This window comes from Rutilus rutilus, assembly GCF_951802725.1.
Source record: "Rutilus rutilus genome assembly, chromosome: 5".
NCBI lineage: Eukaryota > Metazoa > Chordata > Actinopteri > Cypriniformes > Leuciscidae > Rutilus > Rutilus rutilus.
In genome coordinates, this window is record NC_140213.1 from 3,320,225 (window position 1) to 3,338,004 (window position 17,780).

The 17,780-nt window shown below is 39.4% G+C and overlaps 1 protein-coding gene across 2 annotated transcripts in view; it reads right to left on the minus strand.

Moving 5' to 3' along the window:
- Positions 1 to 4,387: 4,387 nt before the first annotated feature.
- Positions 4,388 to 17,780, minus strand: part of ppp1r37 (protein phosphatase 1, regulatory subunit 37) — a 66,009-nt gene continuing 52,616 nt past the window's right edge. For both annotated transcript variants that reach the window (XM_084409511.1, XM_084409510.1), the window contains 4 exons: positions 12,791 to 12,957; positions 10,089 to 11,367; positions 5,021 to 5,122; positions 4,388 to 4,910 (listed from right to left, as the gene is read on the minus strand). In XM_084409511.1, coding sequence (XP_084265637.1) covers positions 5,034 to 5,122; positions 10,089 to 11,367; positions 12,791 to 12,957 — 1,535 coding nt within the window. In that variant the 3' untranslated portion in view covers positions 4,388 to 4,910; positions 5,021 to 5,033. The remainder of the gene's footprint in view (positions 4,911 to 5,020; positions 5,123 to 10,088; positions 11,368 to 12,790; positions 12,958 to 17,780) is intronic.

The following is a 17,780-nucleotide window of genomic DNA, read 5'->3' on the forward strand; positions in this document are numbered from 1 at the left end:
TATAACTGCTTCTGAGAAGATGCAACTTTTAGACGCAAGACCAGCATTAATATCCAACCTTACGTTTCATTGCGGAAGTAAGATTTTCGATCTTTCAATGTAATGAGTGATTATAATCAAGGTATTAAGCAATCTTTTTCCTTCTAGATATCACATGCGTTGAATGACTTCTCTAAGCTTGTGAGATTGTACTAAGTTATAGAAGTTACCAGTGTGATTACGGGAAATGTTCTTTCATGTGTTCTTTAAACGTCTGTATGTTATATCTCTGAGAGGTGTGCAGGAACAGTGCGGGTTGCAGAGATTAATTATGGACTTAAACAGTGTCAGGACATGCATCTGCGTTTCTAGAGTACCCTGACAACGAGGTCACAGGGGTCACTGAAACCTATAGAGTGACCACTTCGTAGTTAAAGTCTTTACTTCACGGTTAGATGTAAGTGTCCTCTCCTTGAGAGAAAGAACATGTTATCTTGATGTTTTGGGAAGAGTCTCTTGTTTATTGTTAGAACCCGACCAAATCCAACCTTGAAGAAGCTGTGTCTGTCTCTCTGTGTGTGTGTGTGTGTGTGTGTGTGTGTGTGTTAGTGTTCTTGGTTACAGGTTGTAAGTGGCAAGTGGCATTATTGGAGATTGAATGACTTGTTTTCTTCGACTAACGCAGATCTGAGACCTGGAAGGTCACGGCGTGCCTAACTTCAGGGTCCGAGTGTGATGGAGTAATCGATGGAGATATGCTTCAGTCTATCTGTGTATATGTGATAAATTTACTATGTTTATCTATTTCTTACCCATTTAGAAACTGCAACCTGAAGTAATGATGTAGCGTAGACGTTGGTGAAGGGTATAACTGCTGTGTGTGTGTGTGTGTGTGTGTGTGAAGGGTATAACTGCGGTGAGCTATGTAACTGTACTACGAACTCCTGTGAGTCTTGAAGCTGAACTTCTGCTGATGAAACTGCAAACTATCTTCAGTAAAAACTGTCTTCAATTTATTATAATTCTGACTCTTGTCTTAAATTGACTGCAGTTCTAACTTTAATCATATCTGGTCCTTGGGTCTTTAAAGGGGTCATCGGATGCCCATTTTCCACAAGTTGGTATGATTCTTTATGGTCTTCATATAAAGTTTGTAATATACTTTGATTAAAATTCCTCAATGGTCGTGTAAAACAACACCTTTTACCTCCTCAAAACCGCTCTGTTCACAGCGACCCGTTTCGGTGCATGTCTCTTTAAATGATAATGAGCAACTGTAATATTTAAAAATATGGTGATAAGTGGATTTTTAATTGAATCGGCACACTACCTTTTATTATTGAAAAAATAAAAAAGTGTAAAAATTGTTTGGTTTATTTTCTTCCTGCCGTCGAGCCATATACTCACTGAGAGAACCATATCTGGCTTGAGATCATGGGTTCCTGAGCAGACTGTGGGATACACAGTGGTGACACTCAGAGCCCGTCTACGGAGAGCCACTCCCTATTAAGCCCTATTGTACCGAATTTTGGTTGTAGTTCCACCAGAGCTCCACTGGGGGCGATCGCCCATGAGTGCAGACTGAATGGGAGTCTATGGGGCTAGACGGCTAAATTTGTCTCTTTCACCCGATTGCCGTTGAGAAATCTCAGATTTGATTGTAGATTTTGCAAGTTCAACATGGGTTTTAGGTCGAAAGTTGAATGAACGAGTACTTATGTCCTTTCGATTTCTTACAGGTTGAGTTGTTGTTGCCCATAACACGCTAGCATTCTGCTAATGAACGCTGATTGGTCAGTGAAGGACTGATTACGACCAGAGATACCACTTGATGGTCTTTTAAAACAACAAAACAAAAAGTCTTCTAGCACGTGTATTCACCTGTGTCAGCTGTGTGTGTTTACCTGTGTCAGCTGTGTGTGTTTGCCTGTGTCAGCTGTGTTGTCGATGCCTCGAGAGAAAAGAAAGTTCAGAGAGCGAAAGCACCAGAGTGACTGAAGGATTGCCGTAAAGCAGTATCTCTGGATGTACGATGTGTATGACGTCATTGACATTTTAAAATACTTTTTAAAGCAAATAAGTGACTCTAACACCCAGCAACGTGTAATTTCTTTGCATCTCCTTTCGAATACAACATTCATTCCTGAGAAAAGTGGATTGTGAGGGGTATAGGGCCATAGACCTGCATTCATTCTGCACTCGTCCTGTGAGCGCCCTCATGTGGAGCCAGAGTGGAACTGCACTCGTCCTGTGAGCGCCCTCATGTGGAGCCAGAGTGGAACTGCACTCGTCCTGTGAGCGCCCTCATGTGGAGCCAGAGTGGAACTGCACTCGTCCTGTGAGCGCCCTCATGTGGAACCAGAGTGGAACTGCACTCGTCCTGTGAGCGCCCTCATGTGGAGCCAGAGAGGAACTGCACTCGTCCTGTGAGCGCCCTCATGTGGAGCCAGAGTGGAACTGCACTCGTCCTGTGAGCGCCCTCATGTGGAACCAGAGTGGAACTGCACTCGTCCTGTGAGCGCCCTCATGTGGAGCCAGAGTGGAACTGCAACCAGTTCCGAAGCTGGTAGTTTACTGAGAGTGGAACTTCTCCCCTTATTAGACATTCTCTGGTGTAAGTACACAGATGGTATGGCTGAGGGGGAAATATGCTAATACAGGATAGTACGTCAGCGCTTGTGGGCGGAGCATGAGCATCATAGTGCTCAGAAAATCCAAAGGCTTGATTAATGAGTGTGTTTAGGCTTTCTAAAGAAAAAAAAAAGAAAAAAAAAAGGAGTGAATGGATTTTTTTAATTGTGTGGTGGTTGTGTCCGCTCACATTTATATGCAAACACCATATAAAAGTGAATTTAGCATCCGATGACCCCTTTAACTGTAAATTCCCTAACAGGTAAATGCCTATAAGTGCAGTAACCAGTAAAACTACTTCTGCTACAAACCAGTGTGTTTATGATTATAATAAAATAATATAACAAACCAGTTAGCAATATCAAGCAGCATGTTTTCTACAGCTGACATAACGAAAAGCAGATGATAAAAGCAGAACAAAAAGTGGTGTAAAAATAAGGCGAATGAGGTCACTTTTAATATAATATCTCCCCCCTGAAAGCAAATGTCAAGTATAACAAAAAAAAAAATGCAATTAGTGAAGTTACTATATGAAAACATTGGCCACACATGCTACTTTTGTCATTACATGCATTTATTTGAGAGGGAAAAGCCATACACATCTCTTTGTGTTTTTACCAGTACAGTTTGATTAATTTAACAGGTAATTTTAAAAATTACTAAAAATAAAGCATTACAAACATTGGGTTGGGGGGGCACAGAAGTGTAGATCTCAAGGTCAAAGACAATCTGGATGTAGAGGCAAAGCTTCTCTTGAAGCCTGGCAGACTGAGCTCTGCTTTCACAGTCAGAGTCAACATCAACCAGACGAGAAAGAGAAAGAGAGAAACCGAAAAGCACCAACCACAGAGCCTGGAATGGTGGCGAGTACTACATTTATCGGGTCAGGCCTCGCTTCGATGTCACAAGCTTCTCGTCTGTCCTACGGTGGTGACATCTTCTGAGGTAAAGTTTAGTCTCTAGTGTCTCCAGCGGCAGTAGCTTCACACAAGTTTAGTGTTTTCTTCATGAAGTCTTGTGGTCCGGCACTCCCACTGCCTCTTTTTGTAAATGGTCGGCTTTCATACCCAAACTCACTCTTGATTTACATAATATACTCTCGCAGAGCTCCACCCCCATTTATATAAATCAACAGAGCCCCGCCCCCTTTCCCAAACCCCAACCAATCAAAATAGGAAAAACTTTAAACTTAATATTTGCTCTTTATAGAATCTGAAAATATACACCAAAAGGGGGAAAATCCCACAATAACAGATTTAAAAAAAAAAAAAAGGAAAAAGAAGAAGAACAAAGAGGAACAGGGAGAGAGAAGAAAAAATAATCATCACACAACAGACTCGGGTTGTTTAAAATAAATACAAACTGATTCAGCCAAGCAGAATAAAGAGCTGAGAAAGGTTTAAAGGCAAGTCCTGTCTTCGGATGAGCACGTATGGCGACACACAGGGTTACCAATGGAAGACAGAATGAGCTTATGTGTATTTGTGTGTGTGAGAGAGAGAGAGAGAGGGAAGAGAGAGTGAAAATTGTACAATTCATTCGCCTGTTTCTTCCTTGAACCGTCTGGATCACTCAGATGATTCGCTGAAGATCAATAATTACCCAGCCGAGGCAGAAGCCGCTCGCTCCTCAGGTTTCAGACGCTCTCGAGGCTTCAGAGGTGCTGGTTGATGGTGAGATCAGACGTGGATGTTGTGGCTGATTCCTGAGCAGCAGCAGGAACGAACGGAAAGCGGATGTGTGTGTCGCTTTGGTACGAGTCTTTTTTTTTTGTGTGTGTGTGTGTGTTAAGGAGACAATAATAATGACAAACGCACACATACGCTCGAGTGCAACGAAGCACTCGCTAAACAACTTCCACCAGCCGGACGAGATCTGAAAGCCTAAACCAATGAAATGTCTTTGCTCAAAGTGTTCCAGCTGGTCAGTCTTTCTAATGCATTACAACCTCCAGTCCACGAGGGGGCGACGGTGAGCAGCGGCGCGCCACGATCAACGGCATGAAGTGGTTGAACAGAAGGAGGTCGCCGGTTAGCGAGAAGCGTTTCTCTGCATGTGTGTCTTTGGTAACTGAACACCATCGCTTGGACGAACATACTGAACAACTTTACGGCAACTCACCAATCACAGATGAGGTTTTCGTAATTTGAATATAATGCCAATTTTCACAAAAGGTCGGTCATTCGAGGGAAGACGAGCTCCCTGTGTTGTTTTGAAAGTTTATGGAAAAGACACGAGAAAGACGGAAAGAGTCCAGAGGAATATGAGCCTCTTCTGATTCTCACTACACGTTGTGGACCCTGGGAAGAGACAAATGCGGGTTAGCTTAACCAGACCTCCTCTTAAAGCACGTTCATCAGTTATTATTCCATGAATTCCTTCATAAACATGGGAATTTTCCTTGCATTACCTGGGTTACAGCATTATGGTGCATCTCTGCTGGTGTCCAGACTGGCATCAAGGAGAAGCTCCTCTAAATCCTGCCCGCAGCTCAGCTCCGCAGTCACGCTCACTAACACACACACACACACACACACACACACACACACACACACACACACACACATTATAAAACTGTTAGTTTTCTGTGTTCACAAGTTTCAGTCTTTTCAATATAAAGTCTTCTCTACTGACTGACTCACTCATAGAGACCGTGTTTGCCGCCATCTACTGGTGAAATAATGTAACTTCTGTTGCTGTTCACGGTCAGGGACTATTTTGTGTAGCGGAAGGAAGACTTATAGTGATTTTACTTCATGAAAGTTGCATTGATACATATTTTTTTGGCTTTAATATTTGTATTATTTTATAAAAGCAATAAGGTACTCAAGGCTAGCGCTGTACCGTGAATAAGTCCCGACTGCAGGGGTTTATCCGCTTCGGGTCGTGTCTAACAACGCCCTTCAGCCGGGACTTATTCACGGTACAGCGCTAGCCTTGAGTACCTTATTGCTTACGTATCATTCCCGGCATGTTCAAAATCACTATCGAGAGGATATATTGTCTTTGTGCTAACACTACACTCGGGTTCAGTCCGGTTCACAGCTCAGTCCAATGACTAAATGGTGCAAAAGTATCAATATTTCACCACAGTTGTGAGCTTGTAGTATGAGTTGCATGCAAAAAGATGAAAAACAAATGCGGCAAAGGACCCGGTAACCCCGGTAACAGAAGCTGTGCTACTTCCTGTTTCTGAACATTTAGATTTCACAGGCCGTTCACATATCGCGTCTTTTGCGCACTCAAGTTCGTTCACATTGTGGAGAGCGCAGGGCACGGTTGCATAGCAACGACAGACGCCACGGGAAAATCGGACCGAATTTTACGATTAATAATAAAAGATAAGCTAAAGTGCAGTGTAAATGTCAGTAATTTATCTTTTTTGACTCATTCTTTTTATAAAAAATGATTTAAAGTCTGAAATATGTGAGGTTTATCTTTTTATGAAAACCTTTTTTGTCAAAACTTTATTTGAACTTGTACATGTTGGTATATAACACGTTGCAAGACACTTTTAAATGGTATTATTTTAATGTTCATGTAAACAAAAAGTGCATATTGATGCTAATTTTATTTGTTATTTGCTGGTTTTCGACATAAAACTTAGTGAATTGATTTCATTGTGTAGTATTAGTACTTTTTGAACAGGATTCTGTGATCATTTGTGTCACTATAATCATGAAATGAAATGTTCATGCCATTTCATCTCTAGTTATGATCAACTATGATCAACTAATTATGTGTTTTTTACAGTATAATATGCAAAGTACAATTTTCTATACAAAAATTATATCTGATTCTGTTCTTTTCTCTGACACACGATGTTGGGTCTGGAAGGTTACTAATGTGATTGCTTTATCTGTACATTAAATGAATGCTTTTTCAATTACTGAATTCGTTGAAATAAAACGTCTTACATTTCAATCTTTATGGTCTTAAAATGTCTTAAAAAGGTCTTAAATTTGACTTACTGAAACCTGCAAGAATCCTGTTATACTTAAAAACGTTTTTTACATTTTAATCTGGAACTAAAACACACCCTAGATATTGTATTGTTTTATTGTTTTAAAATGTTCAGAGTTTGATATAAGAACAAAAAGTTAAAGTTAAACCTATTAGGAGAACAACATTTAGGTTTTGTAACTTAATTCAATATCGTGATAAAAGCTTCAGCAATTGTCGTGATATGAAAATCTGATGCATCACATGCCTAATTTAGACCAATGCAATGCGTAAAAATTGTATGATGTCACGTTTATTTATCAAGCACCATTAAAAACAATGGGCTGAATGAAAATGCAAATGCACTCGCTTAAAATAGGCGGTGCTTACAGGACAACAGACACACAGTGAGATTGGGAGACCTCTCCGTAACCAACAGGCCTGAACGCGATTTTTTTTTTTTCAGACTCATGAATATTAATTAGGGTAGTCATCCCTGATTGGTCTTAACCCCAGTGACGGGAAGGTTTAGGGCGGGGTTAGGGGTAGATCATCAGACCCCCAGTCAAAAGCAAAAGCAAGTGTAAATTTGCATATTTGCATTTTGCAACAGATTTTCTTTAATATATAATACAAGAAATGCAGACAAAAAATCATGTTTTTCGTGCATATAATTGTCTGGTTATATTTTATAATAGGGGTGAGAATCCCCACGATATGATATTATTGTGACTTTAAACATTTAAGTCATAATTATAAGAAGTCATAATCTGGCAGGGAGTAAATATTAATTAATAAATATTTTAAAAAATATATTATATTGAGTTTAATCAGACTGAAAAGATCGATACTTGGTGTCCGTGTATCGAAACAATATCCCCACGCAAAACATCGCAATACTCTAATAATGTATCGATTTTTTTTCCCTCCATCCCTATTTTATAATCAACACTGAACAACTGAATAATGACTGTTTACTATTGTATTGTTAGAGAATTGAATTCTGTTTGCATCACTGAATAATTATGTTCCTGTTTATCTCTGTAAAGCTGCTTTGAAACAATCTATGACTGTATAAAGCGCTATATAAGTAAAGGTGACGACTTCACATTGAGATTGATGTGAACAGGTCTCAGGAACCAAGGAAATGTAATTTAATCTAAATAAATATGCTACAATATTGTGTTTTATAAAGACAGAGCGCATTTAGGCCACGCCCACCACGAGGAGGAGGGGGGGGGGGGGCAATCCAAGTCTCCATTGACATTTTCTATTACGGGAAGCTTCCTCCTTGTCATTTCTGACTTATAACAAAAAACAAAACAATGTCTAAAAGCTGCTATGTGACGAGGTGTACAGCAAACAAGCTAAAACAAACAGAAATACGTTTTTATAAGCTGTCGACCCCAAAAAACTAGCGTTTACGGAGACAAAAGTGGGAACAGGCTGGAAGAATGGGTAAATTGTGGGATCCTGACACTAAAAATACACTATGTGTGCAGTAAACATTTTGTCACTGGTAAGTAAAATATCCAAATGTCAGTTTAAAGGTATAGCGGAGGATCTTTCCGAATTTTAGATAAGAACCGCCCTCTCCACTTTTTGAAAAAATGCACATGCGCAACACTCTACCTGCTCCCGAGAGGGAACGCCTATTAAACGTGTGCGAGGTTCTCCTCGTGCACGCTCTGTTTACAAGTTGCTGTCGGCATCGCTCATACAAGATTACTTTCCAAAAGAAGATTTGCACTTTTTCTCCAAATAGCATGCCAAACTTTACCTGTCGAGTAGAAACTTCGCGACTGAGGCATCAGTGGGAAGCCCAACCTGTGTTTCCAGCGCACGCCATCGTGTGAAACAATCTCCCAAAAACACTCTGATCTTGTTTCTCTCTTCTGAGGCCTTTCTCTTCTTCTCATACAGTTCGTACAAACTTTTTCTCTTGCGACCCTCAGACATTTTCAAAGGACCCGGTGAAACGGCGAGCTTCAATGAATGGCTTAGCTCTAGCTCACCACATAAACACCTGAAAGTGTGCATGCGCAGAAAGCGAAAACAAAGGGACGAGCACGTACGACGGCCTTACGTAAACATATCACCAGAATGATTGACACTTAGGTGGACCAATAGTTTACACTACCCACCCGGAAAAAGAAAATCCTCCGCTATACCTTTAATATACTATATTTCTGTAAGCTAAGCTGTCCTGTCGCCGATTGCCTGGGTGTAAGTTAGTTCGACAGCTTATAAAAACTTATTTCGTTTTTTTTTAGCTTGTTTGCTGTACACCTCGTCACATGGTGAACGTGATCTCACCAAGTACCACATGTTCCTGGAACAACATCTGTGTTGATCCTGGAACAACTTTCCAATCAACCAATCAGATCTGAGGGACACGTTTACAGTTTATGCCAAGTTTAGGCTTAGACCCAGGGTGAGGTGCTTCAACATCAGGGTTATTCACCTCTCATTTCCCTCTGATTTTAGGGGAAAGTTATGGGTAGGGTTAGGTTTAGGGGTAAGGACTCAATTTTGGGACAGGAATGTTATTCCAGGGTCTACAAAATATGTTGATCCAGGAACATGTGTTACTTGGCAAAATCACAGTGACCCTCGTCACATAGCAGCTTTTAGGCCCCGTTCACACCGCAAGTCTTGATGCTCAATTCAGATTTTTTCCTCAGATCCGATTTTTTGATTGGCTGTTCACATTACTTTTTACAATGTGACCTATATCTGATTGCAGTGTGAACTGTTTGAGGTTTCAAACTAACACGCATGCGTAAAAGAACAATAACAATGACGTCAGACGCAGCACGCGGTTGCACTAAAGTTCGGGAGATTATGGAGGAAGTAAGCATATTCGCATTTATTTCAAAATGTTTGTGTAATGGAAGCCGTAACATTAATGAGCAGGTGCTGAGGAGGAGAAGAAAGAGAGCAAAATTGGCAATTTTTGCCTTTTGCGGGTTTATGGCTGTTACGGTAGGATCCTTCTAGTTTAGCTTGAATTGAAGTATCTCCCCATATACTAATTAGGTCTAACACCTCACTCTCCCTCCATTGACTCGCTCCATCGCTGTTCTCCATATTATCTAGTCAAGTTTTTAATGTCAGGCTGTCTGTGTCTGTTGTGTCTAAGGCTTCGCCGGCGCAAAATTGTGACAAATGTCGACGTAGATTGACGTAAAAGTCGCATCAAATCCGCCTTGGTTGTTCACACTGCGGTCGCATTGAAAAAAATCAGATATGTTTCTGATTCAGTACTACATATGTATGTGGTCTAAATCTGATTTGAAAAAATCAGATCTGGGCTAGATTTGAGTGTTCACACTACCTATGAAGAAGTCTGACATGGTTACTTGACCCCAAAAAAATCAGATTTGGGCCACTTTTGCCTGCAGTGTGAACGGGGCCTTAGACGTTATTTTGTTTTTTGTTATAAGTCAGAAATGACAAGGAGGCGCTTCACGCAATGCCAAGTCAATGGAGACGGTTGATGACGTGTAATATGAGGTAATCCACTGGTAACTCACCATGCTCCATAATGCAGCTGGCTGGTTTGAGTCCCTCTGCCTCGAGCAGGTGAAAGGCAAACTCCGGCTTCAGCCCATTGGGCAACACTATTCCCGTGCTCATAACCGGACAACCTTCAGCTTCTTCTTCTTCTTCAGGAGATCCCTCTTGTGCACTACTGCCCTCCGTTTCTAGGAGTTCATGACCTCCTGTGACCTCCAGCTCTCGCAGTTCTCCAGGGTTTCGCGTCCCGTCCGGAGACGGTCCTGACTCGGATGGCTCTCTTTGGGTGGGACTTGATTCCTGCATCTGTTCAGTGTGAGAGGAGAACATCTGGTCCTCCTCACTGGCCTCTTGTGATGTTTTTGTCTTAGCATTTACTGGTACCTCCTGCTCTAAGTGAGTCTGATCGAGTCTAACTTGGCTTTCAAACGGCGTAGCAAGTTCCTGTTGCTGAACTTCATCAGAATGAGTTGCATTCTCTTGCTCATCTGCAAGCGAAGACGTTGACGTGTTTATGACTTCGGCGGGCGCTGGTGTCGTTTCTGCATGCGATGTTAACGTACTGAGCTCAGACTCTGCTAGCTGTGTTGATTTCTGCTCAGGCGCTTGTGAAGGTGCATCTAAAGGTGCTTTTATATGGATTTGTGTGGGTGTTTTGGATGTTTGGCTCTCTACCGCCCTCTCGAGGACACATTTTGGCAATGCAGTCGCTTGTTGCTGCTCAGGAGGGCTTTCAACACGCGTTACCATAAAGATTTTGTGTCCTCTACCGGGACTAGACACAGAGAAAAGGCGGCCAGGAGATGATGGGGCTCCGGAGGAAACATTGGCCTCGGTCACTTTGATTCCCGAAATGAGGGCTGGAGGTCCTGGTAGAGGCGGCGCCAAGGGCAAGACCTTACAGGTGTTTATTGCAGGAATCGGTATTGGAGATGTGCTCTGTGTAGACGCACTCGACGCCGCTACCATCTCCTCCTCATCCTCAGTGTCTGAGTCGGAGTCGTCTTGCACTGTCGTCTCTTGATCTTTGACTTCTTGGCTCTCGGATACATCCTCTTCATTGCCCTCCTCGGGTGAGTCTCTCTGAACAGCAGCGTTTTCTTCCTCGCTCTTCTCAGCAGACGCATCTTCCTCATCCTCCTGAGCTTGCTCCTCTGTGGCGATTTCTGGCATTGAGGCGGACTGTCTCATTTTCTGTTCTGTTTCTTCCTTCTCTTTGGCCAAGATGAAGTTCCTCTTGCAGCCGTTCTGAATGTCGGCCAGCAGGCCGCGCTGTGTCTCAATGAAACTCTTCACCTGTACCAACAGAGAGAGAAATAATAGCTGTAGTGCAGTTATGCAAGAACAAGAGATCAATGCCATAGCTACGTCTGCTGAACACTGTGGTAAATATTTAACTAGTTAGTGCAAAAATAAAATAAGTGGCTCCAATATAATATACAGTACAGGTCAAAAGTTTGGAAACATTCAGATTTTTTTTATATTTTTGAAAGAAGTCTCTAATGCTTATCAAGGCTGAGTTTATTTGATCAAAAATACAGAAAAAAACAGTAATATTGTGAAATATTATTACAACTTAAAATGATAGTTTTCTATTTGAATATACTTTAAAAAATAATTTATTCCTGTGATGCAAAGCTGAATTTTCAGGATCATTACTCCAGTCTTCAGTGTCACATGTGACATCCAGTCTATCACATGATCCTTTAGAAATCATTCTAATATTCTGATTTATTATGAGTGTTGGAAACAGTTCTGCTGCCTAATATATTTGATGAATAAAAGGTTAAAAAGAGCTGCATTTATTCAAAATAAACAAATATTTTCTAATAATATAAATCTTCTTTACTATCACTTTTTTATCAATTTAACACATCCTTGCTGAATAAAAGTATTGATTTATTTCAAAAAAAGAAAGAAAAAAAATGACTGACCCCAAATTATTGACCAGTAGTGTATATTGGTGTTACAAAAGATTTCTATTTTTAAAACATTTGCTTCTTTTTCTTTTTATTTATTTTTATCTTTTTACTTTTTATTCATCAAAGTATCCTAAAAAAGTATCACAGGTTATGAAAAAATATTAGGCAGCAGAACTGTTTCCTACTTTGATAATGAATCCTCATATTAGAATGATTTCTAAAGGATCATGTGATAGACTGGAGTAATGATCCTGAAAATTCAGCTTTGCATCACAGAAATAAATGATAATTTAAAGTATAATAAATTGAAAACCAATTATTTTAAATTGTAATAATATATCACAATATTACTTTTTTTTTTCTGTATTTTTGATCAAATAAATGCAGGCTTGATGAGCAGAAGAAACTTTTTTCAAAAACATTAAAAATAGTAATGTTTCCAAACGTTTGACCTGTACTGTATATATACAGCAATATTTACCCTGATCTTAAAAAAACGAATCCAACATGAAGACTTTAATATTTCTGATTTTCATTTAAACTCACGGAAATGAATAAAACTTAACATATCTAATGTCGTATCTGTCTTAACGCTCTCGTGCACATTGCATGTTGTGAGATAAAGAAGGATCAGGAAACTAGTCTAATTAAGCTGGAAACGTAATGCCCGAAAAAAACAACACATTGAAACTACTATTGCGACATATTAGCATATTAGTGTTGTAAAGTTGTAAATATACCCAGTCCTACTGTATATCAAGCTAAATCTTTTCCCCTCCCCTTTAACAAACCCTCACCGTCTCTTTCTTGGGCTCTCGGTCCAGGTCGAGCCGGAGCAGAGATGTGTTGACCTTGAAGGCGAGGGAGAGAGCCATGAGGCCGCCGGTCTTGATTTCGTTCTCCCGCATGTCTAGCCGGAGGAGCCTCGGACTCTCCGCGATGAACTCCGCTATAGCGACAGCTCCTATCACATGAACAAGCACACGATTATCTTCGGGCTCACACACACACACACACTCAACACAAGCTGGCCTCTACAGGGCTGCACGATACTGGGAAAAACGTACATTGCGATATTTAGTTTTTTGAGTGATTGATTGATTACTTTATTATCCCCATGGGGAAATTGTGTTGCTTGCGTGTGTTTCAACATGCATACATACAAAGAACCAACAATATACATACATAAATATAACAACACGAAAACACCCAATAATAATAATAAAAAATAAATAAAAAATAATCATCTAAATCTCCGACCCGAAGGTAATCTCTCAAATCTATCAAGCGGAGGATGCCTATCGTCTGATATGGTTTTTGTAGCTTTACTAAGGCATCTGGTTTGGTACATTTGTTCAAGACCTCTTAGAGGTTTAAACTCCAAGTAGTTTTACTCGCAAAACTTTCCTAAGCGAACTCTTTTGTTCCACTGTGACATTTCCAAACCAACAGGTGATACAAAATGTAAAAACACTTTCAATAAAAGAATTATAAAACACTGTTAGGATTGAGACGCTTACATTAAATGACAACATCTTCCTATAGTCTTTGCTGTCCTTTTTTGTACACAGCTTCAGTCCAAAGACAACCCTGAGGTATTTATACTCATAAACACACTGAGTCTGCTCCCCTTTAACCCTCATGTGGTGTTCAAAACCCTATAACACCTGTGGTGTTCCCGGTCAAAAATGACAGGCCCATAAAAAAAAGCTTATAAATCACTCATTATACCATATTTTCACCCAATCTTGGATTCAATCTTTTTGTCAACTTGTTCTCTTTCAATTAGGACTGGTTTTATATTTCTGTTTGCATCTGATTAATCATGGGCCTCATTTATCTGAGAGTAGGCATCTCATTTTTTGAGTAAAAAACAAATAATTTATGAGTAAATTTGGAAATATGAAAAAAAAAAATGAAAAAAATGGCTACTGTTGATCACACTAGTCTACTCTAATATTTCACCAGGAATTTTGTTTTGAAACTTTTGTTTTGTAAAAAATATGGCACATAGTCACACTTGTGGTGTTCCCGGTCAAAAATGACCGGCCTATAAAAAATAGCTTATAAATCACGCATTATACCATATTTTCACCCAATCTTGGATTCAATCTTTTTGTCCACTTGTTCTCTTTCAATTAGGACTGGTTTTATATTTATATTTGCATCTGATTATTCATAGGCCTCATTTATTTGATAGTAGGCATTTTTCTCAATATTGCCAAAATTATTATCTTTTTTCACTCAAAAACTGAGGTGCATAAGCTCGGATAAATGACTCCTACAATTAAACTGTTTGAAAATTGAATACAAAACCAGTCCTAATTGAAAGGAAACAAGTTGATAAAAAGATTGAATCCAATTTTTGGGGATAATATAGCATAACGAGGGATTTATAAGCTATTTTGTGTAGGCCTGTCATTTTTGACCGGGAACACCATAAGTGTAACAAGGTGAAAAAAACAACACAAAAAAAAAAAAACTGGACAAGTTGTTATAGTCTCTGTGAACAAAGTCACTAAGTTTCAGTTCAATGCGATAACATTAACTAGTATTTTCAGGAAAAAAAAAAATCTTCTCCAGTCAAAAATGACATGAACACAACATGAGGGTTAATAGTGGTCACACTCACTGAAGACTCCTTCCTAAACTCAATACACATCTCAAACAGGTTTGACATTTCACACGAAGAAATAAATTGATTTAAAACAGGTCCATGACTGTCCTCGTCCCCCTGAAGGAGACTGACTAATGCAAATTTGATTAGACATCTCCCTGAATGGGCACTTACACAGTTGTTTGTGTACAATATAAACAATAGGGGTGAGAGGACACAGCCTTATGGGAATCCAACATGACTAATTTATTTATCCGACAGTGATCCACCCACACTCACTCGCTGTACTCCGTTCCTCAAAGAGTCCCGCAACCACATAATCAGTCCTCCATCTAATGTTATATTGCGATACATAAACAATTTCACCAGATGATTTGAATGGCCCTATTTGAAAATAATGAATCATTCTAGAATAATTAGGGTGATTTTGTAGAGGATTGAATCTGCACAGAAAATATGTTTCTGATTTTTTCTCAAAATTTTTTTTACAAGCATAGATAAATACAATAGAAGAAAGATACAATTGAAGTAAGCAGTGCTTTATGTTTTTATTTTTTTGTGGTAAATCTAACAGTATTCAGGTACAAAAATAGAATAAATCAAATGTAAAATAACTCTTGAGTATATAAGTCTTGAGTATATAAATGAAGACCTAAAATGACACGCATCAGTTTTCTTTCTCTGTTTACGACACATAACCAGAGGTGTAGTGGTATAAAAAGAGGTGGGTAAACTATAAATAAGGTAAGGTGGGCCACTGCCTACCGGTGTATGTGTATCCTGATGACATCGCTATAGGCTATCATTTGATGGTACTACCAAGGGTATCACTGGTTGTTCCCTCATCATAGGTCACACAATCACTATTAAATTCATACATTAATCTAAGTTCTTGTTAAAGAGACTCAAGAAGGAATAATATGGTTGAACTCTATCAAGTTTACTAAATGACAAAACAGAGAGAACAAAAATATTTAAGAGAGATAGAGAGGGAGGAGGCTTATATCCAGGGCTTCCAATGCAATGCACTTGTACATAATGATTATTTTCATAGTCGATTAATCTGTTGAATATTTTCTCGATTAATCGATTAGTTGTTTGGTCTATAATATGTCAGAAAAATGTGGATCAGTGTTTCCCTGTAGAGGGAAAAGTCTCAGATCCCTCTGAATCTTTCGACATTTCCCTACATTAAAGGGACTATGTGTAGCTTTTTAGGTATTTTATTATCTAAAATCAATATTTTTATTAATAAATATGCCCTCAATGGTGTACAAATACCCATGCCAATGATCAGACTAATCCTCGTAAACGAAGAATTTATTATCTTTATATACATGGGACGGGTAGGTCCACGGAGGCTTCCATGTAGTTCCGCCATCTTGAAAAACTATAATAGCAGAGAGGGACAAAAAGTACTAGGCCAACGTGTTTCCACAACGCGTTTTCGTTCAGAGCCAGCGTCACGTGACTGAAGCCAGCAGAAGCGGAGGAGCAGAGCAGAGAGAGGCGCTTGTCACTGCCGCGGCAAGTTTAAAAGGCTGCACTGCACGATTATTTATACACCGTTCATTCATACATATGCTGAGTCACAGGATGAGTCCTCGTCGTCGGAAAAGTCCAAAATAGACCGTAAAAGGAAACGTGACCGGAGATTACAAAAACAAGGGTTAATGTCGGGATAGCTAATGCAGGAGAAAGCTTTCAAAAGAGACCCTGAAGTTGCCTGCTTTCTTCTCGACAGGCAAGTCAATGTTACGGTCTTAATTACAAGCTTTTTTTTCCATTGCTTGGTTGTGTACTTTATTATATAGACAGTAGAACATTTATAGTTAAAAGTTAAACAGGCTCTTTGATGAATAGCAGCTATTGAGTAAAGTAAGGTTAGAGAAGGCTCTGATGATGATGATGATATCTAACAATGCACGTACTTCAAAAAATTTAACGAGTAAAGAAGGCATTACTACTAATTACCATAGTTAATGTTTTTCACAGTCAGTAATTCATACTGTAACATTATTTTTTTCGTTGTTTCAAGTTTCAGTTTGTTTTACATAACAAACCTGTTCACCCGAAGGAAAACTCCATGAAGTGCTATTATAAGACATCCTGTCATAGCTTTTTAGTACATAACGGCTACCGTAGATGCAACGCGCATTTAAAAAAGCGAGGCGCTGGAGAGCATTATTCGTTTGAATGCAAAATACATATTTCACCACTAGATGGGAGAAATTCCTACACACAGTCCCTTTAAACCAGCTGCCTGTAATGAATAAAAAAAAATCACTTTTTTTGCCTCGTTTTAATGATCTCCTGCTATTGAAAAGGCCGAAAATATGCCGCCCCGCCCCTCCGTGTTCGGCGATCAGGTTTCATTCTCGCGCAGCTTTCATGAGCGGGTCTTTTCCGCTCCGTGTGTGCGCCGCGCTCTCCGTTCCGTGTGTGTGTGTGTGTGTCGGCGCACTGCGCTCTCGGCTCAATGTTCCGCTCCGTGTTTGCGCTGCGCGTTCGCTCTGCTCTGTCGTTAACGGCCCAAATGCTCGAATCATGTACCGATCGGCGATCACGCACTGTAAAAGCAAAGTCCACTCAAATAACGTGAAATTTAGAGGTGAATAAACACAATTTAGAGGTGAATAAACACAATTTAGAGGTAATAAACACAATTTAGAGGTGAATAAACACAATTTAGAGGTAATAAACACAATTTAGAGGTAATAAACACAATTTAGAGGTGGATAAACACAATTTAGAGGTGGATAAACACAATTTAGAGGTAATAAACACAATTTAGAGGTGAATAAACACAATTTAGAGGTAATAAACACAATTTAGAGGTAATAAACACAATTTAGAGGTGGATAAACACAATTTAGAGGTGGATAAACACAATTTAGAGGTAATAAACACAATTTAGAGGTGGATAAACACAATTTAGAGGTGAATAAACACAATTTAGAGGTAATAAACACAATTTAGAGGTGAATAAACACAATTTAGAGGTAATAAACAATTTAGAGGTGGATAAACACAATTTAGAGGTAATAAACACAATTTAGAGGTGGATAAACAATTTAGAGGTAATAAACACAATTTAGAGGTGAATAAACAATTTAGAGGTAATAAACACAATTTAGAGGTGGATAAACACAATTTAGAGGTGAATAAAC